General features: G+C 40.0%; 3 protein-coding genes across 3 annotated transcripts in view; 2 read left to right on the top strand and 1 right to left on the bottom strand.

Moving 5' to 3' along the window:
* Positions 1-139: 139 nt before the first annotated feature.
* si:ch211-110p13.9 (uncharacterized protein LOC562347 homolog) lies at positions 140-3,638 on the top strand. The gene is made up of 4 exons (XM_012854335.3): positions 140-329; positions 474-603; positions 714-847; positions 2,435-3,638. Exons 1-4 carry the CDS (start codon positions 216-218, stop codon positions 3,206-3,208), a joined length of 1,152 nt encoding a protein of 383 aa, XP_012709789.2. The 5' UTR covers positions 140-215; the 3' UTR covers positions 3,209-3,638.
* Positions 3,639-4,443: 805 nt separating this feature from the next.
* rsrc2 (arginine/serine-rich coiled-coil 2) lies at positions 4,444-10,404 on the bottom strand. Its single transcript, XM_012854337.3, has 10 exons — positions 10,273-10,404; positions 8,312-8,453; positions 8,064-8,104; positions 6,950-7,110; positions 6,252-6,383; positions 6,051-6,167; positions 5,784-5,869; positions 5,433-5,698; positions 5,244-5,333; positions 4,444-5,145 (listed from the first exon to the last, which is right to left on the bottom strand). The coding sequence occupies exons 1-10, from the start codon at positions 10,276-10,278 to the stop codon at positions 4,966-4,968; spliced, it is 1,221 nt and encodes a 406-aa protein (XP_012709791.1). The 5' UTR covers positions 10,279-10,404; the 3' UTR covers positions 4,444-4,965.
* A 1,663-nt stretch (positions 10,405-12,067) lies between these two features.
* The window catches only part of kntc1 (kinetochore associated 1), a 39,127-nt gene continuing 27,632 nt past the window's right edge, over positions 12,068-23,562 (top strand). The window contains exons 1-23 of the mRNA XM_036143749.1: positions 12,068-12,501; positions 13,052-13,172; positions 13,615-13,730; positions 13,979-14,057; positions 14,215-14,292; positions 14,386-14,420; positions 14,512-14,622; positions 14,752-14,845; positions 16,125-16,177; positions 16,273-16,385; positions 16,539-16,593; positions 16,682-16,780; positions 16,886-16,929; positions 17,035-17,097; positions 17,188-17,263; positions 20,272-20,397; positions 20,488-20,654; positions 20,749-20,860; positions 20,986-21,129; positions 21,220-21,276; positions 22,022-22,096; positions 22,192-22,311; positions 23,377-23,520. Of these exons, the coding sequence (XP_035999642.1) occupies positions 12,364-12,501; positions 13,052-13,172; positions 13,615-13,730; positions 13,979-14,057; positions 14,215-14,292; positions 14,386-14,420; positions 14,512-14,622; positions 14,752-14,845; positions 16,125-16,177; positions 16,273-16,385; positions 16,539-16,593; positions 16,682-16,780; positions 16,886-16,929; positions 17,035-17,097; positions 17,188-17,263; positions 20,272-20,397; positions 20,488-20,654; positions 20,749-20,860; positions 20,986-21,129; positions 21,220-21,276; positions 22,022-22,096; positions 22,192-22,311; positions 23,377-23,520 (2,220 nt within the window). The 5' untranslated portion in view covers positions 12,068-12,363. The remainder of the gene's footprint in view (positions 12,502-13,051; positions 13,173-13,614; positions 13,731-13,978; positions 14,058-14,214; positions 14,293-14,385; positions 14,421-14,511; positions 14,623-14,751; positions 14,846-16,124; positions 16,178-16,272; positions 16,386-16,538; positions 16,594-16,681; positions 16,781-16,885; positions 16,930-17,034; positions 17,098-17,187; positions 17,264-20,271; positions 20,398-20,487; positions 20,655-20,748; positions 20,861-20,985; positions 21,130-21,219; positions 21,277-22,021; positions 22,097-22,191; positions 22,312-23,376; positions 23,521-23,562) is intronic.

Below are 23,562 nucleotides of genomic sequence, written 5' to 3'. Positions count from 1 at the left end.
ATGATATGATGTGGAAAGAGGGATTAATGATCAAGGTGAGGAAAATGGGTATTTGTGAAAGAATTTATCATTGTGGTTTACACTCCAATTCAGAGGGTGGCGGTAATGCACACTCAAAAGTGGTTTGTCAACCTTCATAAAATCCGAAGAAGAAGAACAGCACTATTGAATGACAGCCGCACAATGCCGGAGTGAGAAGCTCGTTCGCTGCAGCCATGTCCAGCTGTTCACCTGACCAATTAACTTTACCACAGTGGGAAGGGAGCTGTCGTAAAATTCGTTTTATTTACTTAGTCAATCCAACATCGTTCAGGTTGACCAGCTGTCAGGTAACGACGCTCTTGTTGCGTAGTTTACGACGTACTTTGCCGTTATTTAAAATGATAAATTTGTTTCAATATAACTACAGTCAGATACGCGCAGTTCATCTGCCGTTTTCCACCGATGACATAATTCCGTTTTTAATTTGCCAGGGTCCAGCGGTCCCGCTGTATTTAGGAGCTGATCTCCTGTCCAGCACTGACATCCGGGTAGAGAACCATCCCAGGTACCATGCAAAGTTTGCCAAGAAAGGACTCGCCACCAAAATCCATTTTTCCTCAGGTAAAATATATATTATATATATATTGCAGTGCACTGTACATCTCAACAGCACGGCTATGCATGCGCTGCCAGGATCATTAGGTTTACTTTTCATTGTTTGTTTGTTGCAGCGTTCAGATTCCAGGGACTGAAGGTGCCTGCTGCCAACAACAGCTTGTGGTTTTACAGCGTTCAAGGACTTTTCCGGTTAGCCTTTGAAATGTACAATCAGCAGGAGCAGCTTGCGGTGATGGAGAACTTCCAGGTGTGCGTTAACCTGATGATCTGTTTGCTTGGATTATTGCATACAGTTCTGGTCTCATCCTTGTCAAGAATTTAGGTGTTTTTAAGGATTCGTTTTGAAATGTTATTTGTGCAGAGTTGAATATTTATACAGCTGAAAGATTTTAAAGACCTGAATTTGGTGCATACGTTTTAATTTATTGTGGATATTTTCTAATCCACACTGGGTCGAAAGTACTTGGAGGCTGAAGTTTATAGTGCTTTTAAATTGACAGTTTGCCCTGGGGTTGTCAAAAGTATCGATACTCTGAAAAGTATCGATACTCAAATGCTGTATCCGGATAAAATACTAATCTGGCATGGTACTGATACTGAATATATTAGCGTAGAAGGAAAACCCAAAGATCTTTACAAGCCTGTAAGCAAACAGTGACTTACCAGCACAACAAACCTGGCCAAACATCTCAAGGTCTGACATCCTGGCCTTCATAATGAATTCCATATTAAATTAAATTGCGTTTATAAATTTAATACATTAATGATATTACTGATGTTAGCGCGACTGGCGGTCGGCATTAATGTTGAGTGATTAGCTGTGGCTATTATGCCACTAGGCATGTGTTATATTTGGGTTATTTATTTAGCATTGATTGTGACACTTAAAGAACGTTCCAGGTAAAGAGCCTTGAGATGATGTGTTGTGAATTTGTGCTATATAAATAAAATTGAATTTAAACATTTTATCGTATGCTGAGACTGAAAAGGTGAGTTTTTCATGTTACTGAAATATTTTTTATCCCTTTTTAATTATTATTATTAAAATTATTATTTTATCCCTATGGTATTGAGTATTGAATATTTTCCTGGGTATTAATATTGAGTTTGACCTTTTAGTGTCGTGGCAACCCTATTTTGGAGAAAGTATAGTTGTCAGGAGGGACAACGATTTACCCTCCTGGCCACATTGAATGTAATTAAGTATAATTGTGTTTAGAGGAGTCAGAGTGAGGCTTGTAATCCTAAGAACACCTTACCAGCTATCGAGCATGATGGTGACAGCATCTTCAGGGTCCGTTTTGCTGCAGATGGAGTTTATTCCATAAGCTTAAGGCTATAAAAAGTGATCCATTTCTTTGAAACTAGCTTCTTTCTACAAATGATATATAATTATTTGTTTATAATTGATCATGTACAATTCTGGCCCTGTGTAGATGAGAGGAAGTCTGCAGTGGCTTTAAATGTTCCAATACGTAGTTTATGAAACCGTTAAAGCTGTATGTGGTATTATCAGGGCATCCTAGTAAATGTACAAATAATTAAAAGCCCCATATTATTAGAAATTCTATGTTGATGATGGGATTAAGTATATTTGTTGTTTGATATCTTTGTTTCTGAGTCGTCCTGGATGTTACAATCCTAGGTGTTTAACCAGAAGGCAACTGGGCTTCTTCTCTGGATTCTTGAAGACATTTGACCTCTTATCCGTAAAGACTTCATCAGAGTGGAGACATGTTTGGGGAAGCAAGAGAAGAAGCCCAGATGTCCTCTGTTTCAGACCTTAGCAACTGGATATGTTTAACATATGATGGATATGATCTTTTATTTGCAGGATGTTTGGAAATCACAGATGAATGAAAGCCCTCTGGAAATGAATTACAGCCTCAGCGTGCAGCTTGACACCCTAGAGTCCCCAAGCGTGGCCGACACGGGGTCAGGACGTGCAAGACCCGGATGTAACTTTAGCAAGATTAACAGGAACATTTGGCCTGCATGCGCTACAGACGCAGCCGACGCATCAGCAGATCACGACTACTGCTCGTTTACAAAGCAAACCGAGCAGATCCATCCCGTTGTAGCCGCACTCAGAGACAAGCTGCGACACTTGGACGAGCAGCTCCGCTCTCCCCCTCAGAGCAACGCAGAGCGCCTGGAAACCATCCTGCTGCTCTTAGAGAAGACCGATCGATACATGAACGGCAACCTGGATGAAAAAGATGCAGCCGAAGCCGTGTTGGCGCTACTGCAGACGCGAGATTGGACTAAAGGCTCCGTGTATTCCAGTTACCTGCTCACTTGTATAGGACGCTGGCTGGGGCAGCAGTTTCACGCGGCCAACAGCAGCATCAGCGAGAAAGTGGAGGGCTTTAAGGTTCAGCACATTGAGCGGATCAGTGATCTGCCCCCTGCTGAGGAGCTGGCAGCAGAGCTCTTTCCAGAAGCCATGCAGACTCTGCTGCTGCACTGGATGGGCTTGTGTGACGAGGCCACTGAAGGAAAGAGACGCAGCGAATATCCGATCCTGCTTCTCATCCTGGAGTTTGCGAACCATAACCTCATTACCGGTGTCGCGCATGTGCTCTACTCAAGCCTTATATGCAAATGAGATGATTTCTACAGGGCTACCAACACAAAACTTGCACTTTTCTTATAGATTGTAATTTTTCTATAAATCACTTCTTGCCAAGTCATTTCCAGTCTTCTCAGATTCGGAGCATTGGATAAAGATTTGGTGTAAAATCTCTATGAACCCATTTCAGTCATAGAAATGCTTTACCTTTATAACGATATCACCTAACACAAGTTGCACATTATTGTGGGTTTTCTGATATTCTGTCCAGATTTTTTTTTTTACTTCAGCAAAATGTTAAAGTTCTGTGTAAAAGTCTTGAGATACGACTTGTTCCTGTATAGAAAATGTTAATTAGGTCCGTTTTAAATGCAATAAAGTTTGTGCAAAAATCTGTTTCCTAACAAAGTTGAAAATTGATATTACTTTTAACCTTTATAATAAACATGTTCTACCTTAGACAGTTTTATGCCATTGTCTTATATTTTTTTAAAATATGAAAAAAAAAAAAAAAGTACATGGGTCAACTGAAGGATGTATTTCTCACCTCCTGTTTTAGTTCCCTGGATTCCAAAAGGAAGCACTGAGGAATTAAATAATTTTTACAGTATTCTATGTAAATAAACCAGTCATTAACCAAATCTGGATTGCATTAATGAGATTAAGAAGTAAGGATTGGACAATATTCACCAGTTCAATAAAAGCTTCATAGTAACAGGCATAGACAGGATAATGATATTGCAGTGAAAGTTATTTTTTTTGCCATATTGTCAGAACTGAATAACTGACCTTGAACTAGTTACATTTTTAGTAACATTGTGAAAATCAAACTTGACCCTTGCTAATTTCTAGTTACCCCACTCTCAAGTCACTTCACTGAATGAAAAAGCAATTTTGACCAGAAGCAGATTCACTTTAAAGTGAGCTTTTCACTACCAATCTGGCAGCAGACATGTGCTGCTGGAGTGGAAGTGTGCCATAATTTTGTGTTTCAGACATTAAAACGTAACAGCAGGATCTGCTGTTAGAAAGATTGTCGAGCACAAACCCATCTTATTTTACAAAGACGACACCCAAAGAGCTGCTTCTACTGGTATATTTAGACAGAAAAAAAAAGACCAGAAAGGCAGAAACCCAATAAAACTATTTAAACCAGTTGTACTCAAAATCCCATTTTCCATCTCTCCTAAACCCACCTGTGACACCAGAGAGAAATATTTAACCCTAGCTTATCGACTGAATGTGGAAACAAATAGTGATGCATAAAACCATTTTTTTTCTCCAACACAATTTATTACATGAATGAGTGAAACCTTTGCTAAGTCATTTCAAGCTCACTCCTACCCGAAGCAGTCCAGGAGACAGGAGTGGAGTAAAAACCCTCGGCAGATTTTCCTCCACAGACAAGTGAAGCTGTGGGATTCCCACAATGCTACCGTCGACCTTGGCTATCCTTAGCTGAATTGATGTAAACAGTGTCCACTTAAACCACGTCGTATTCTGACAACCACACAATGTACATTTGTTTTTCATAAAAAAAGATATCACATTATCGAAAAGAAATATCTACTTCGCCGCCGCATCAACCCGGTCCGGATGATGCTTCCTTTTGCCGCAGACGTCCAGATTAATAAACACTGAGACCAACTCAGCATCTCACTATATACATACATGTTACAATTTACCAGGCTTTTGTCTATAAATAATTTACAGATTCAGAGCAACATCCATGCAAGCTTGAGGGCCAGCGATGAATTATGTGATGAGACGAGGAGGAGAGCCGAGGCTCGGCACTAGACAGAATCCATTCCACGGGAGAAAGAGGAGGAAAAGCCGAGGCCCATTCCTCTCTGGGTGTGCGTCTGAGATCGAGCCATCTCGTACTGGACGTCCAGGTTCTTGAACATCTCTTCTTGCTTCTGAAGCGTCTTCAGACCTTCTTCGTTGAGCTTTTTTGCAGCTTCTTCCTCACCCTGTAAAGAAAGAAAAAAAAAAGAAACATTTACTTTAAAGTTACCACTCAAAAAGGACAAAAAAGTTTCTAAATTATGAAGGAAAACAAGAGGTTTACCTTAATACCCATAAGCTTGCGGAATTTAACATTCTGGTCCTTGTTTCCGAAGTTTAGCTTCTCCCACAACTCGGCTGTTTGCGACTTTTCCTTAGAAATTAAAGACAAAAAATAAGCATCACAAATACTCGCTCTTGTTCACAAGTTTACAGAGAAAAACCTGGAAGACGAGTTAAAAACAAATCCTACCCCATCCTTCTTTCCCTGCCATAGCATTTTCCTCTTTTTCTCCTGCTCTGCGAACTTCATGGGGTTGACGGCGGACGGGTTGTAATAACTGGGCACGGCGATGCCGGTCTCGGCGAGCGTTTTGGCCTGCAGGGCCGCCATCTGTGCCGCCATGGCAATCTGAGGGGTCACCTGCGTCCCCGAGGCCAGAAGGGCGGCGACGTTTAGGGCGGGGTTCGATACGGCCGCCGCTGCAGCAGCGGCTGCTGCGATAGGAGCGGCCACAACTGCGGACAGACGAGTCAGCGTCAGCACCAGAACCTGAGCACAACGGTCCGCATGTTGAACGCTTATGCAGCAGGAATATCTCACCTGCAGCCATCTCCTGCTGTTGCTGCTGCTGTTTCTCCAACATCTCTTTTTCTTTCTGCTCCTGAAGTTTCTTGGCTCTCTCTAGTCTGGAAAGACAAAAAAAAAAAAAAAAAGTCAAGTTTACTTTGCAAGACTTAAACACGGTTTGGCTAACTTTCCTTTTCAAAATCCCACACTTCTCCAGTCGAAATCCCGTTAGATGGTTCTATGTGACAAGTGAATTTCTCCAATGTGAGATCAATAAAGACTATCTTATCTTATCTTTACCTCCTGGCTAAAGCCTCTTGTGCGTCCATCGCTGTGTTTCGCCCACGGAAGACCAGTGGGCTAACAGATCTGCTCGGACTCTTCCGATGAACTTTCTCAACCCTCTTCTTACGCTCCCTGAAGCGATAATAAACGGAAAATTGAAGAGAAAATCTTAGGGGGGAAAAAAAAGCTATCGATTTTTTTTTTATTAACACTCACCTGCTTTTGCTACGACTTCTGCTGTGGTGACGGTGTTTGGGTCTTGAACCTGAACGAGACCTGGCCTTCTTCTTCCTTTCCCGGCTGCGTGATCTGGACCGCCGCTGATCCTTGCTTCTGCTGTGATGCCGTCTGCGATTAAAATTTTTATTTGTTATTGGAAATAAATAATAAAATAATTTCATCGCTGCTTTCTAGGCTCCGCTGATCTTTGTAAAGCTTTGGGCTGATCTCTTCAAAGAGACACTTGGCCCTCAAATGTTGTTAAGTCACCCTCAGGTTTTAAAGAAACGCGCGTTTGTTCCTGATAGGAAACAAGACAAGTATGTCTCAAAAGACTTTTTTTTTTACTATAATTATTTAAACCCTCTTCAATAGTCAAAGGGAAAGTCTTTATTGGCAGTATATAAATATCTCACTATTAAAAGGTTTACTAACTGCCAGAGTGGCATCACTACCTACAAGGGTAACGGAGGTCTGATAATAATGGACAATAGGTTTTTTGTATCTTCTAACTGATAAAGAAATGATAATAAAGCCGTTGTCTTCTGTCTGAAGCATAGGGGCACTTTTGGAGAGGGTTTGCAACTCACCTGTGATAATTTGGGTAGAAAAAAAAAAAAAAACTATTCTCCTCATCTGTCATTATTAGACAAATGGTGCATGAAACGAGCAGCTTACTGATCGTCCTGACTAACCTCTCTCTCGAGTGCGACCTGGACAAGCTCCGCCCCCTCGACGACTTCCTCTCCTTCCGCCTGGACCGCTCCTCTCCGTTCTCTGCTGGGTGTCTCTCCTGCTCTTGATCGGCTGACTTTCTGTGAGATTTCGGCGGCTTCTCGGAATCCCTTTTTCGTGCCTGTTTTAAGAAGAAGTTGTCTCTTTCAGGAAAATAGTGCAACAAAAAGAGTTAGTACCATGGCTTAGAGCAAAGGGTATGTAAAAAAATCTGACAAGACCTTGTCATTTCGAAACCCGTCGTCATAAAAGTAACAGAACATCATGATTGTAAATTGTAGGTATTGCTCGGTATGCACGGTTTTGGCTGCACTGATAAGGAGACCAAAGTATAGCAACAGTCACAAATGAAGCCAGCATTTTTTTTGGGAAACATTTTTGCTAGATTCAATGACGTGCATGCAAATGTTAACTTCTGATAATCAAGGCAGAAACTCCAAATTAGTTTTAACATTTGGTAACAATTCAATGCAACCTAAACACTTTGAATTGGACCAACTTAAAAGGTTAAAATAGGGATGGGCATCCCACTGGTGTTCTGTTTTTTACGTTTAAAGCATTTTGAGAGTCAGTGAATGCCCATTCCTAGCTGCAAGAGATGACAGAGTTAATGCCACTTTTTCTACAAACATTGTGAGACAAATAGGAGTTTGAATGGCAGATAGTTACCTGTCCCAGTAGTAGGCATATTATTTTGCTATGTCAGCAGGGTCCTCTGTTCAGTCTCTTCGTGCATTAGCACGCTGAGTATGATTTATTGTAGAAATGTTATCATGTGATCTCCACACAGGATTTTAACAAAAATGAAAGGAAAAAAAAAAAAGCTATTCTTCACCAATTTATATGTTTAAAATAATCACAGATATCCAAGGACACAAGCTTCCTGCGATACATGTGAGCATTAGGAGGGCAAAAATTATCCTTTTGACATGAGCCTGCACTCTTCTTTTTTTTTTTATAATAAAATGTTGAACTTAGGCACCACATACTCACCATGACCTAAAGCTAGCAACTACTGTTCTCAAAATCAAATTAAAAATGTTTTTCATTAGATGAATTGAATGCATCAATTACCTCTTTGCTCCTGCTGCGACTCCGTCTGTATTTTCTGTCACCTGGAAAAGCAGAACATGAGATTCACCAGCTGATCAGAACGTCCATGGGAGCAACAGAGTAACATATCCTCATAAAGAAAGGCTCCATGTGAGCCCCTCACCCCAAACATTCAACAGAAAGCAGTTACTGATAATATATTGGAATTTAATGGTCGACTATATCAGAGCCTTCTTAGTCATGCCTCTGCTCCGTTTCTAAACACTCACGTTTTCGGTCTCTGGAGCGCGACCTTGATCGTGAATGGTGGTGTTTGGAGGATCTGGGAGACCTAGAAGACTCCATGCTGTGCTTTCTTCTGTGATGATTTGGAGAGCTCAATCTGGTCAGCTCGGCAGAGTCGTCGCTTGCCTGAGACGAATAGCAGTGAAAAGTCAGATTGGCAGCAAATCTACGTGAAACACAAACACACTAGCGTCTACAGAGAATAAACTCCAGAGTAACACAATACCCTGGCATGCTGACAGACAGAATAGAACCAATGGCAGTAAACATCAAAGGGTTTGCTTTGCTCTTTTCCGACTCTCGTTGTTTTGCCTCAGTTTTTCCATTGCGAATGGCTCCTGGGATATTTTGCCGTATATTTAACAACCTTAACGAGGCCACCATCACTGTTTGACAAGGAATTATCGCCAGATCTTAAGCTTTCAGTCCACCATCTCCCTTTCATTTCATTTAAAAACTTCTGCAACCTTAAACACAAACATGACAGACGACATGCGAGTCTTTACAGTCAGTTCGTATGAGTAGCAGGTCTGTTACTATCAGCAAGTCTGTGGCTGCGTTTGAGACTCAAATCATTAGTAGTTTTCAAAATGGCCGTGTGCCATCCTCTCACAAAAAAACAAAAACAACAAAAGCAGCTGATTTGCTCTTGTAGGTTGTAGTTTCCAGAATTCCTGTTGTATAAATGAGTGTAAACAAATATGGGTGGGCGATATGGACTTTACATTTTTTAAACAATAGAGATAAACCAATATATAAAGGCTCACCCCTAGTATCTATACCCAAAATACAGGTAACCATCTTTCTCTTTTTTTTTTTTTAACTCCTGTTAAAAGCATAGCTGAGGCCTATTGTTAAAGTTTGCTTTGTTTACCTGGATTTCAGTGTTTTTAACAGACCATATAATTATTTTTTAAGATGATGTACACAAAAAAAATAAAATAAAAACTAATCTGACACATGATCACCTTTCTAATTAACCCCTGCAAGGTCCAGATTCCAGAAAATATTGGAACCATCTAATTTTAAGTCTTACTAAGCATTTTTAATTGGATTTAGCTCTGGGCTTTCTTTTTTTTTTAAGAATACAGGTTTTTTTGAGGCATAACATTCTCAAAATGAATAACAAGACTGTTACAGGCCAATAAATTCACAATTATAATCACCAGAAAGGCAGAACATTCATCGGATTTCTCTCAGTGACTATCTCAAGGGACACATTTTGAAATGACACTTATTTTTCTTCAATTTTGGGTCACAATTCATCACATGTTCCCATCTAAATAGAGTGACAAAAAATAAAACAAACCTTTGAAGGCTTTATATTTTCTTAATGAACTAAATTTGAGGCTACACGCGGTATTGTTACGTTTCAATTGTATCTTCAGCCACTTTTAGATTATTTCGTCTGTTTTGACAAACAAACGTGAACTCTTAAAGAAAAAAAGCCCACATACTTTTTTTTTAAAATTGCTGCCAAATTTCCAAATTTTTCTTCACCATCACGCATTCACTTCAATCCTAACCCACTACTTTAAACAGACCTCATCAACACATTGCAAGTTATTAGTCTGGTCATGCTAGCGGGTCGCTGAGTGTTTATTTAAACATGTATGACGCGATATTAAGCTCACAACTAGAATACTCACATAAGTGCACAGCTAAACCCCATACCTTTCATTGAGCGTACGTTTGGCTGGCCCATTTAAATCACCACACCGTAATCTAGGATAGTAAAAGGCAAGCTATAACAGCTAATGTTAGCACTTGTTTCCCTATGTTTTTCATAGAGCCGGTAGCCATGATGTCGCTAGGCTAACAACCTCGGACCGTCGCCATCTTGAAGAAAAAAAAATCTCCACCACATAGTACATTTCTACCAATTCGTCGTTAAAAACGCCTTAATTTGAATACGTTTAAGTGCAGTTGAGCCATTAGTGCTTACCGACATAACCCCGGGTCACCGATTTATGTGCAATAAATCTTTTTTTTGTGGCGGTCCGCCGCAAAACGAGAGAGGACTCCGCTTCCAGTTAGTTCGACGCGCTCCTCAGCCACTCTGAGCTGGGTTGCCAGGTTGGACCGTGTGTGTGTTTGGGGAGCGGGTAAATGTTGTCAAATAATCTTGAGTTCTTGAGCAACTAGAAAATTGAAGAAGGAACATGGAAAATGTATACAAATACACATTTACAAATATTGATGATATAAATCTAATACTAATTATCTCAGTCGATGAAACAACAAAGATAATTTTAAAATGTTTAAAACAATCCGCAGTTAGGGTTTCTATTGTCATGCCGGCACTTAAACATTCTTTAACAAAAAGCGTTTGACATGATACGCATTCTGTTCATTTTACTATTCCGTCGTATGAGTAGCACACATATCAGCGGTAGCGTACGAAAAACACAATACAACCGCCCACGGCTGAAAATACAGCGATGTACACGAAACCTGGCAACTTCAAGTGGTCAACGTCTGTATTCGCCCCGCTAAAGTTTTTACAGGCTCATGTAAGGCTTTGCATTCCACATATGTTAAACGGATTTCGTTTCATACGTTGGTAGGTGTAAATTACACACGTTCAGGATTAAAATTCGTGTCGTTGGGTGGATAATGGCTTTGAACCGTTATTAAACAGACACGTCTTTTCGTGCCCTATTAGAGACGAGGCACCTGCAAGACAAGACGCAGGGAAATTCACGTAAAGCGACGCCGTAACGAGCACACACACAGCCGAAGGAAAACTGGTGGGAGGGGGAAGAGGACGCAGGAACAGACCGCTGATTTTAGAAAATACTAATTTGTACCGAAAAAAAAAAAAACGGTAGATAAACATCCAACAGGTAGTTGTGAGTGTGGTATGGATGTGGAAACAGTAGAGCATGTAATAATTCATTGTGAAAAATATACATGAAGTAGAGAGAAGCTAAAACAAGAAATTAGGAAATATGATATAGAGACATTAAAACGTAATAAGTTATTAATCAAACATAAAATAAATAGAGCAGTTATTACATTTTTGAAGGAAACAGGATTATAGCATCACCCCCAGTGTTTTTTCACAGGGGCACAGAACAAAAAGATTGGGGGGAAAAAACTTAACAGGTCAACATTTCATCGTTTAATATATTAAGTAAGCCAAAGAGGCAATTGTGGCTCTGGAACTGCAGGTTGCAGACCCCTGATCTTTTCTTAATACAGCGGGAGCTTAACGTGAAACAGCTTCATTTTTAATTATTATTTTTTTATGTTTATTTTTTAATTATTTTATTTTATTATAGGGTAAAAACAAACGAAAAAAATACAACTGATCCAAATGACCAGTCAGTCACGGCATCTTTGTCAGCATTTATTATCCTAAGAAATTTAATATCATGTTTTTAGTACAGGGGCCATAAGAGGGGCCAGGAACAGTTCTACGGGGGCACTGGCCCCTGTTGGCCCCTGTCTAGAACCGCCCCTGGTATACAGCCTCCGTGTACATATCCTTTTACTTCTTATTTTACTGTATTCTTATTTTTTGTCTGCACCATCAACACCAAGTCAAATTCCTTGTAAGTGCAAACCTACTTGGCGATTAAACTTGATTCTGATATAAGAATTTAGACTAAAGGGAGACACGCTGGTCCACACTCCAGTACAGTAGATGGCGATAATGCGTCTTAACATTAGATGTCACCCGCCATTAAAAAAAATCACAAAGAAGAAGAAGACGAAGAAGAAGAACCCGCCAAATTCTAAAGCTAATGTTGTGGATTCGCCCTGATCCTACCTCTAGGTTTGGGAAAACAATCTGACCGATAATTCGCCGGTAACGTCTACATATTCCGCCCGTTAGAACGCCGTAGCGCTTGACAATGACGCCAGCGTTTGATTGGTTATAAAGTTTATCGCTGAATTTTACGTTAGCGTCAATGTGACGTCAACATTCGTAGAGATTTGCATAGGGTTAAGTCAAAGTACGAAACAGCTTGTTTGATAGACGAGAGGCTGATGCACACGTTTCCCATATTTTGTGTCTCAGCCTTTAGAAATGGCGACGTGGAGCGACGTTGAGCTCCTGATCAACGAGGATACAAACACCGGCCGCCTGGACAATGTGTCAGGAGAGCAAAATGGGAGCTGCTTGTATCAGGTTGACACACTGGTCAAAATCTCTTCAGCCGATAAGGTAATTGGTGCAAGTACTTATACTACAGAGGCTTTTTATTATATTCAGAAATGACCTGGAGGCAATCAATTGTTCTGTAATTTATAAATGTGGAATTAGAGTGTCGTTGCTTTGGGATATAAGCACAAGCCCCAGGGAAAGTAAACAGTCCTGTCAGAAGGTATGTCTTCTTGGACATGAAGCTTTCTTTGCAACGCCTGCAGGTGGATTTTGTGCCTGAAACTAGCTAATTGTATTTTTATAAGTTAATGTAACCGTAAATGCTAAATTCAAGGCGTGAAGTTAGAGAATTTCGGCATGAAAGCCTTGGAGTTGCCAGCCAAATAAATTAAAATGCAGGTTGCATTGACAGATTTATGTTAACTTGGGTCAAAACTATACAAATAAACGTTGAGTGACTATGTTAATGATTTAAAGTATTATTTGTAATTGATAGAGGTTTAAAATAAAAAAAAATAATAGTCCCGATAGGGCTTTTAAATTCTTTAATTAAACTGAATTCTGATTTTTCTGCATTGCGGTCAACAATCTTTTGAAATGCTTTTTGCAGGTAGCAGCAGATCCCCAGCTTTCGTCCTTTGGTGCATCAAATTGGAGTATTGTCATCATTGACAAGACGGTGATCCTGTTAGATCAGAGTTTTCAGACCATCTTGCTTCTTCTCCACTTTGGTAAAATATTACTTGTTTTCCAGGTCAAACGGTGTTTTTGTTTTGTTTTTGTGTTGTTGTTTTTTTAGTTTTTTTTTGCTGAAATTGTGACTTGAGCAAATCTTCTCCAACCTGAAAAAATAAGCCATTCTATTGTTTTGCTTAAGGTTATTCAGCATTTGTGTAAAAACGTACCTTTGCTTTTGGGGTCTGTAAATGCATCAATGCTCATGACATTCTTTGATTTCTATTTTGATTAATTGAGTAAAATCAGGTAAAGCCCAGTTTTTTGACGCTTAAATTGGAATTTTTAATTTTCTGTTTTAATTTTAAAGTTAAATAACACTTTTTCGCCTTAAACACCAAAAAGTCTGAATCGTCCAAATGGAAATTGGCAGGTTGGATCTCAAAGTAACTAGAAATCCTTATTTGCCGATAAATGTCCGACTAATTTGTTTTTCAGAAACTGATGTGGACGCCGTTGACGTTTGCCTTGAGGGACAATTTTTGGTGGTCTGTGAAAGAAATGGAAACCTTCATTTGATCTATGTTCCACACAAAAGAATCCTCTTCACAAGGGTTTGGGATTTTTTATTTTTTTATTTTTTTTATTTTTTTAGTGCTGTGATTGTGTTTGAACATCTTATAAAGTGGATTTACGTTGAATATCCTCAATTAATTGGACAGTCAATAGTGAATTGATTAAAAAAATAGTGATTTCTGTTTCTGCATGAGAAAAAAAACTGGAATCTGTCTTGTTTGTCTTTTTCCGCTCACATTTTGTCTTCTGTGTTTTCCCTGTCCTGTATTGTGTTTGACATTTGCAGGCATTGGTTGACAAAGCATCCAGTGAAGATAAGAAAACCTACCGCTATCTCATCATAAATGAGGACAAGTCATCTCCTGGTAAGCTTTCAGCCCTAATAAGAGTAGAATGACTAATAGTCAGTGGGTGTTTTCTGTCATTTTGTGCGTAAATTTTAATTGCATGTTAGATTTAATCAAGTAGTGTTTGCTTTCTTTCTAAAAACTGGAAATCTGAAATCCCTGTTTCTTGTGACAGGGTTGTACCACGTCTTTCTGCTTATAAAGGATGGCTTTTTCCACATTTCAAACCTCGCTCTGACTCAGATCGAGACAGGTATCGAATGTTTTTTTTGCTGCAGTGTGTGCAACGTTTATTTGACACCGCTCTTTGAACACAATAAAATATTTTCTTCTTTCACTGTCCAAGCATGTGAGAATATGGATGTTGGAGCTTTGAAAGAGGTGAGCTAAGGCCCCTTCTTTCCATTAACGCTGCAGGATTACTAACTGAAATGACAGAAAAATAATAAAGTGATCAATCCCCCATTTTCAGCTCCAGACTATGATTAAGGTGGGCTTCTGCTCCACTGAGGATTACCACGATGAGGGCTGCAGTACAGCGGTGATCTTCAATGTTGGCCTCGAAATCAACCTAATGATTGGGGTTCGTGTGCCAGAGCGATGTTTGATTTACTCGCTGTGTCTGTGTGTTAGCATGTTGGATGCAGATGAAAGCAAAGTGGAAATTTTTCAAAAAAAAATGATAAAATTTCTCCCCTTTAAAACCTGGCAGGGGGACAAAGAAAACGTAGTGACTCGCTGGAAGATGGATCCTCTTCAGGGAAAGATGTGCTTTGCTCAGTCCATCAACAACAGCCTGATTCCTCGTAAAGTGTTTTTTTTTTTTTTTTTGCCTAATAATGGTTTTTAATGTCACATTTTTAGACTGTAGGCAAATCACCGAGCTTTGCAGTAGGAAGTAAACCCACTGACTGCAAAAACGGAACTAGAAATAAGTACAATTTTCTTAAAATGTGTGTATTTGTCCTTGATTTGAGCAGGAAAATAAGATGATTTGCCAATGGAATAAGATTTTTGCACTTAAAATAGGAACAATTCATCTCAATCATCTTATTTCAAGCGCAGCATGTCTAATTATCTTATTTTAGGGGTCAAAATACTCATTCCATTGGCAGATAATCTTTTTTACCTGCTCAAATCAAGGATAAGTACACTAACTTTAATAACATTTTACTTATTTTTAGATCTGTTTTTGCAGTGCTTAGATTTTCACAAGTGGCCACTTAAAAACCAAAAACCTCAAAGTGGTTAGTTGGGATTTTGGGTGATAGACCAACATACAAAGTAGTGAGTAATTTAGAAGTGGAAGGAAAATATCAACCTGCCAACAGGACAGCTGTTAGCCGTGACAAGACGAACGCCATTTCTGAAAGTCCTGTTTTGCTGTGTTAGACAAGGGGTGTGTGTGTGTGTGTGTGTGTGTGTGTGTGTGTGTGTGTGACACAGCAAACATGACCAAGAGATCCTGTATCGAGAATTGGTTTGGGATTTGCCCCAACGCTGCACATTGCCCTGAACACACAGGTGGAGTTGGCAGCATCATGGGATGGCTTCAATCAAAGCGTATTCATGTGCTAGGATGGCCTAGTCAAAGCCCACTTTAATCTAATTGATCATCTGTGGCAAGAGTTAAAAGTTTCTGTTAACTCCATCGTATTTGAAGAACTGGCTTAATGTCTCTCTGTAGATGTGGAAAGCTGGTAGAGACATGCCTCTAAAGAAAAGCTGCCGTAATCGCAGCAGAAAGGTGGTTGAGCAAAGCATTGACTCAGTGGGACCAAATACCAACACAGGCCACATTTAAAAGGTTTCCTTCCTCTTCTCAATTATTCTCCACTTTGTGTTGATCTCCCATATAAATGCACTAAAATATACTGACATTTGCTCTCATATTGTGAGAAACTGTGAAAAAGCTCACTTTATAAACAAGTTTCCAATGCACTGCAGTGTGTTTTTAGATTTCCCCCTGTTAAATCGTGGTAAAAAACAAGTTTATTGACTTCTAATGACCTCCGGTGCATTTTGTAAACAGAAACGTATAACACGCAGGAGGTAAAATGTTAATGAGCTCCTTGTCCTCCTCAGGCGTGAGAAAGATGGTGGTGATGGAAAACCTGCTGTATATTTTGGACTCCGAGGTGGGTTCCCTGGCGCTATTAAGAGCTCTTTACTGTTTGTTACACAGGCAGCGCGGTAAATGTCTAAATGTGCTAAATCTGGTCTTCTGTGTCAGGACGTTCTGAGCGTTTGGGACCTGCATTTTCTCGTCATGATTCACTGCTGGCCAGAGCTGGCCATTCACGACTTTGAACTAACCACGGAGTGTGGCTCTGCCTCCATGGTGGCGTACGTACGAGTCTGTCCTAATAAGGTCGTCTAACTTCATCGTCTAGACGTGTCTCCCAAGTCAAACTCCTTGTTTACGTACACAGTCTTGGCCTCCGAAGCTGATTCTGAATCTTCACGCGGACTCTGATTGCTTTGTTTTGTTTGTTACAGCCAAGACAAGAGCAGTTTGAAGATGATTACTCTGTTGAAGCAAGCCAACAGTCAGGTAGCCGCGCAGGTCCCTCTAAAGCGGCCCAGAAAGCCAACTGGTCACTAATCCTTCGCTGACAATCTGCTGCTGTTTCACATTTCAGATCAGCTCCCTTCAAATAAGATGTCTACCCTCCATGAGCGTCTGCTACTCGCTTGATGTCTCCTCGGTCTCCTGTCTCGTCCAGATGAAAACAAACATGGCGAGCAATCAAACTTATTTCAGACGCGTAACACGGATTATGCATTCTTCCTTCTTACATTTATTAGCATTTCTTAACATTACACCGTGTTTTGTTCCCATTCAGGATACAATTTATTTGGTCGAGGGGATTTGTGAGAACCCAGAAAAGTGAGACCTGTTTATGTGATTTATGTTTTTATATTTCAAAATTATTCAGGCCTCGCTTCCATTTTATTACTATTAAATGTTGTTTTTAATTCTCTCTACACACAGCCGTGGAGAGCCCATAGCATCTGTTGTCGTCAGATGTTTCACAGAGGCCTTACCCGAGAACAGGTACCTAATTGTTATCTGACGCATTTCCACATGTACTGCAAGTCGTCACTAATATTTTATTCATTTTCTTTCCTCCCTCTTTCTCTCTAGGCTGAGTCGGCTTCTACACAAACACATGTTTGAGGAGGCTGAAAAGTTTGCCATCGCGTTTGACCTTGATCTAGAGGTAAATGTTGCTCCAAAGTGACAACACTGGCACGGCTTCCCTCAAACAGGCTCTTTAATAAATGCCGTGAAAACTACAGAAATAAAGAGAAGCTTTAGAAATAGATACATTTACAGACAGTCAGGTGACACTTTAACAAAAGTTACCTCGTGACCGCCTGCCACTTCGGAGGTCTTTAACAGATTAATTCTTCGTTGTCCACTCTAAATTAAAATATGAAGTAATTAAAACACCATAACCAATAAATTTACAAAATATTACAAACATAAATACAAATACCTTAACAGCTACAGGAAATACAAGACTGCTACTTGTAGCTCCTTTCCAGATTTCTGCTCCTTCTCTCATATGCAAATCTCGCTGCCTTTCTTATATACACAAATCTCGCGGTAACTTTCAACAAATAGTTTGAAAAGAAATAAAATACAATAATTTTACATAAACCTCAAAATGTGAACTAAACAACTTAAAATACATTATCTGAAATAAACATACATTTTTTTCCAAGAAATAAATCATTTCACTGTCTCTTACAGTAAATGTATCAGTTGGGTGAATAAAAGTAAAGTCAATGTGAAACCGCACTTGTGCACAGTTGGAAAAACTCAGCTGACTCCTTGGCTGAGATATTTAAATGGGAAATATCACACAAAATCTCTAGGAGTGCAGAAAATGTTAATGCAGTCTGTCCAGGTGCTGCGTAGATATTTTTAAATTCTGTTTGGGTCATATTTTTCAAGCCGTTGAGTTTTCTATTATGCTTTTTAAACAATAACATCACAGTATTTGCTGCGGAGCTGCTAAACAAGAGCATGGACTCTCAGCTTACCAGTCATGCAAATCCAATATTTAGATTTTTTGCAACGATTTTGTAGTCCAATCTCAAGGATGCTGAAGCTACAAGTGGGTAAATAATCGGTTGATCATTACACCGTCCCCCAGCATACTATAAAAATTACTATAAAATACTATTAAAAACGCTCTGTGACCTGGAGAAGGGCGGGGTAGAAGTGCCTCCTTTAGATTTAAAGAGACGGCACCAAAACGAGTCTCTCTCAGACGCACCTCAGAACAGGGGGGAAAAGAAGGCAATGTGGGGATAAATTAATGGGGATTTCAGACCAAAGCATTGCAGTTCCAATTTATATTAACCACAGCTGAATGATTTCACTGTGGGAAAAAAATATGTCCCCCTTTAAAATATGTACACTTTAAAAAATGGATTTTGAAATGGCAATCTACAGTGGCTTCCACAACCATTTTTTTAAAGTATGCTAATGTTTTAATTCTGTGACATAATCTTATGTTGAAAGTCTGGGGAAAAAAATCTGAATACACTTTATTCATCAGGTATACTGTATAGAATTGGACATTTTTGTAAGGTATTCTTTACTTTTTAAGTTGAGTAATCCAGGACTTGAATAAATGGGACATGTTCACAAAGGCCCTTTTCTCTTAGCCACTTTTAAAAATAGGAAAGTCAATAGAACACGCCATTCCAGTAAGGGACTGAAAAGGTTATAAAAAATAAACTTCCTGCTAAACCTGCCTACACTTGTAGCCAGAGTAATGATGCAGATGTTGAAAAGCAACGGACAATGTAACGAAACGAAAAAGAAGGCTGCACAATGACACATGTTTATCTTACCATCCCGCACGGTGAGGGGGGTGGGGGTAAAGGGGGAAAATTTAAATAACCTCACCATTGGAAGACTGCAACAAAGCGTAGCCTCTTTGACCAAGACACAATAACAAGCATTAGAAGTTATCTACATGCAATGTCGCTCGTCAGGCAAAGGCCTTTTCTGTCCTACCAGCACAAAAGTAAAACACGGGAAGTTTACTTTAATCTGCCGGTGCTTAAAATGGACCGTGAGCTTTGGTCCAGTCAGACTTAACTAAACTAAAACTCCAGGTGTTAAACAAAGGAGGAAAATGTGGAACTCGTGACCACTGAGCTAGCAGTATGGTTATTTTATTTATTTATTTTTTTCACCATTGGTTCAATGAAAGAATCATTAAGCATGAATTTATCTGTAAATATGAATATATGCAGTTTTTATGTAGTTTTTGTTGTCTTACATTGAAAGTGCCTGATGTAATGGCATACCTTAGTCGCTTGTTTAATAATGGGGATGTTTTTTTTTTTCTTATCTCTTTGTGGAGCTTTTACTATATTCAGCGACTTGCGGACATAGTCGGGCATGATGGTGGGTCAGAGGTGGAGCAGGCGACCGATCTTCAAAGGCCTCAGTCCTGCGTTCAAGTCCCTCTAAACCCCATTTCCTGTCAGTTAAAAAACGGCCACTAGTGCCACAAGATAAAACAAAAATAAAAAAAAGGAAAGAAATACAGTCATAGTCATACAAGTTATTGCCAAAATTGTTCCTTTTTTGTTAAGACCGTCCATTCCTACTATTAGTGGTGGATGAGGCGTGATACTATGGGGCCGCTTCTCACTGGGAACCTCATTAGATGGGTCTTTTTTTGGGAACCTCATTAGATGGGTCTTTTAAAATACTAAGATGTCTTAAATAAAAGTCTGGAGGACTCTGGAGGACTCTGCCAGAAAGCTGGAAGTGAGCCGTCACTGGGTCTTTCAGTAGGATGATGATTAAAACGTTTGGCCAAAGAAGCAGAACCGCTCCATCACACACAAAACCAACGTTCTTCCTCGGCCATCTAGGTCCCATCGGTAAATCCTGTAGGTCAGCTGAAAAAAAGAGCAGATGACAGGAATCTGGCTGATCCAGACATGTTCTGCTGGAAGGAGAGGTCAAGACATCCTTCTCTTAATTTCCAAAGTTTGTGAAGCGCTGTAGAGGAAAACGGTTTTCCTACTAGCAGAACAGGGCAGCACAAAGCATCCATGGCAGGGTCTGTTTTATGCTTCTTCCCCAGGTGTACCAAAGATGGTCCATGGTTTGGTATTTTTGCTTTAGTTGGGTTACAGCCTTCGTTAAGGCGGTCGCTGGCTGATGATTGTTTTCTTTTTTTCTTTTGTGCAGCTCGTTTACAAAGTGAAGCTCGACTTCGTGCTGGAGCAGCTGGCCTCCGCGTCGGTGGGGGGATTGGGACAGGACGTGTGCTCTGAGCTCGTGGATGAGGCCAAAACAAACCTGATGAAAATCACAGTAAGTTTCCATGAATTTCCAGACTCCCCCCGAAGTCACCGTCGCATGCGAGCGTCCACAGGAACGGAGTTCTTTTTCCTTTTTTTACAGGATGAGCATTACGTGGTGAACTATTGCCTCAAGGCTCCATGGCCGACCTTTGAGACCACAGAGAAGATGCTAAACCACGCTGCCTCGCTAGACCCCTCCTTACAGATCCAGGAGGCCCTGGCTCGACTGGCGACGTTCTGCAGCCTCCACGGCTCGGAGAATTTCAGGTAAAGTCCGTATGGTTTCGTCTGCGTGTTACGTTATATTTGTTGCTGGGCGTGACTTCAGTGATTCTTTTGTTTGCTCCTCTGTCACCTGCAGTGGGGTCGCCTGGATTGAGTTTCTGTACAGCACCGACAATCTGGGAGACGTTCTGACCCACCTGAGAGAGGGAGACCTGAGGTGTGCGCAGCTTCTTTGGCTGAGATACGAGGTAACTGGTTAATGAGTCAGAAAGCCGTATTGGAAACGCATTGACGTCATCAAAAGTGACTAATCAAGACTAAGAGACGATGTGATGGTGAGCTTTGATCTGGGCTTCCTGGTTTAATTTTGTAGGGACAGATCGCTCTGGAGTTCGATGAGAAGAGACTTGAGGAAATTCTCGGTGCCATCCCAGAGGACCTGCCGTCGCAGGACCTCTGTCCTTGGTTCAGGACCGTTTTTGTCCCTTTCGTGAGGAGAGTCCTCCCAAGAGGACAGGTGGGACACGTTCACGTTCGTATGGAGTTGCTCCTCCTTCACCCTACGCTGTTCTTTCAAGTGAAATAATCTTTCTTCATCTGTTGATAGAGAATCCTGGCGAAATGGCTTGAGCACAAAGCAAGAAATCTGGAGCTAACTGAAAAGGTAAAATGGAGAATCAATACTGGTTGATTAAAAAATATCTTATTATGACGTGTTGTTGATGGTAGGGACTGATTCTTGCCTGTGAAATATCACGGTGACTTACGTACAAACAGTATAGAAATTTCTTAATCTACTGGTAGGACAGTGCTTCTCAAACAGGGGGGCGCCTCACTGCCTTGACGAAAAAGCCTTGACTTTTTTATTTTTTATTATTGTCCAGAAAATACAGGCCTTCTAAATCATTCTAAATGTGACAACAGCACCCCCTGCTGTTTGGTCTGTACCCACGGTCTGTAGTATGTTAAATACTATTAAAAACTCCTAAAAAAAAAAGTACAAAACCTCATGTAACTGAAGTTTCTCTTTAATATTAAAGGCTTGATATTATATTTTGCAACATGACGTTCACAGCTAGTTAAAAGTTGACTGCAGGTACGAGACAAGCTAAAAGCCCTTTATATTGTTGTTAATATTAGATAGTTAAAGTGTGATGTTGAAACCTTCTAATTGTTAGAAACCATTATGTTATAAATGAACACGTATTTATTTATAATGTGAGTGAACGACAGATTTAATGCATTAAAACAGAAAAGGATGACCCACTTTTTTGGGACGGGGGGCTGATAATGTTTCCTTCTTGAAAGGGGGGCGCAACAGAAAACATTTGAGAACCACTGATTTAGTGTCATGAATCAAAATGTCCCTTAGGTTGTGCGTTGATTGGATGAATTGAATCCTTCCTCAGGGTCGTTGGCCTCAGAACGGGCTGGATTTGGCTGTGCTTGGACTTCCCTCTTTGTGGACCTGGATGAAATACATTGTAAGAGATTTTGTTTTCTGCACAATTATAACGCTATTGACCCGATTGATGGGATATAACTGAGCCTTTATTTTCTTCTCTTCGTATTCCTGAAGGAGGATAATGATTGTGAGAATGAGTTGCAGAGCCTCAAATCCCTTGTGTCCAACCTCCGCCAGCTGCTGGACCTTCACCAGAAATACAACTGCAGGCTGTCGCTTTCAGTCTTTGAAAAGGTTTGTTTTGTTGTTGGAGATTTGCTCCATCTAGGCTTAATAATGTGTTCCATCTTTAATGGAGGCCACTTCTAATTAGTTATTGGACAAATATTGAAGGGTCATTCAGAGGCTGAATAAGTAGGACGTTTCATTGAAGTATTTTCTGGGAGGGGATAAGTTTGGAAAAATATTTGTAGATTCAGAATTTATCTGTGATCACATCTGTTTGAGGGATGTTTCTTCCATTCTTTGTCTCTTATCTTTCTTTACTTCCTTTCTTCCTGCCCCATATTCTTCGTTTTTTCCTTGTGTTGTTCCTTGTTTCCTTCCTAGTGTCGTTCCCACCTTGTGTCCTACCTTTGGTCCATCCTTCCATCCTCATGTCCTTTCCTTTGCTCCTCCTTTCATCAATTAATTTTCTTTCTTGTCTTTCATTCACCCATTCATTCTTTTGTTTATTCATTCCTTCCTTTCTTGTGTTCCCCTTCCTTACATACTTCCTTAAGTGTTTCCTTACTTAATTTCTTTATTCCTTCACTGTGTTGCTCCTTACCTCCTTCATTGAATGCTTTCTTCCTTCTCTCTTTTCCTGTGTTTGTCCATCCGTTACACACTTTAGTTTTATTTTTTATAATATTTACATTTACAGTTTTTTTATTTTTTTTTATTTTGTCTTTTATTCTTTTTTTGTATCTGCATGCTCTATTTGCATTTCCCTTTGCTCCTGGGACACCTGAATTTCCCCACTGTAGGACAATACAGCATATTTCTATTCTATCATAGTTTCATGTCGGGTGTTTTCTGTGTCTTTGAATTCTTCTCACTGTAAAATAGTCTGATATAATTCACAGTAAACTTTAGTATTTTATAGTTTAAAGTGAATATAAAGGAACAAAAAGAGGTCACAACAGTTTCAGTGTCATCCTCATGTCCTTGTTCTTTCAGCTGCTTAACACAGAAGCATTAGAAGCTTCAATTACTGCATGTTTGTTGCCAAGAAAGCCAGACCAACAAATTGTCATGACGTGGAAAAGATCTGTTAAGTGAATTAAGGATTTTATTTATTTATTTGCCTATTAAAAGGGGAGTGTGTGGAGCGTGGCGTTCTTCATGCTGGACAAAGTTCCAGCTCCAGAGCTGATTGCCACCACGGTGCAGACCAGCGTTCAGCCCTACGCCGCAGAGCACAAGCTGCCCTTAGATGAATTACTGCTGCAGTACATCAAGGTAAAACTCACGTGCCGATAAACACCATTTTAACCGCTAATA

Source organism: Fundulus heteroclitus, chromosome 12, assembly GCF_011125445.2.
Source record: "Fundulus heteroclitus isolate FHET01 chromosome 12, MU-UCD_Fhet_4.1, whole genome shotgun sequence".
Lineage (NCBI taxonomy): Eukaryota > Metazoa > Chordata > Actinopteri > Cyprinodontiformes > Fundulidae > Fundulus > Fundulus heteroclitus.
This window is presented reverse-complemented; position numbering and strand designations above follow the sequence as displayed.

What these genes read in the sequence shown, in the direction of transcription:
- rsrc2 (XM_012854337.3), bottom strand. An exon ending in AGAAGTCGTAGCAAAAGCAG is followed by an intron (nt 6,168 to 6,251) that starts GTGAGTGTTAAT and finishes TTATCGCTTCAG; the next exon opens with GGAGCGTAAGAAGAGGGTTG. An exon ending in GCAAGCTTATGGGTATTAAG is followed by an intron (nt 5,146 to 5,243) that starts GTAAACCTCTTG and finishes CTTTCTTTACAG; the next exon opens with GGTGAGGAAGAAGCTGCAAA.
- si:ch211-110p13.9 (XM_012854335.3), top strand. Translation starts at nt 216, where the DNA reads ATGTCCAGCTGTTCACCTGACCAATTAACTTTACCACAGTGGGAAGGG. An exon ending in CAAAATCCATTTTTCCTCAG is followed by an intron (nt 604 to 713) that starts GTAAAATATATA and finishes TGTTTGTTGCAG; the next exon opens with CGTTCAGATTCCAGGGACTG. An exon ending in CGGTGATGGAGAACTTCCAG is followed by an intron (nt 848 to 2,434) that starts GTGTGCGTTAAC and finishes TTTTATTTGCAG; the next exon opens with GATGTTTGGAAATCACAGAT.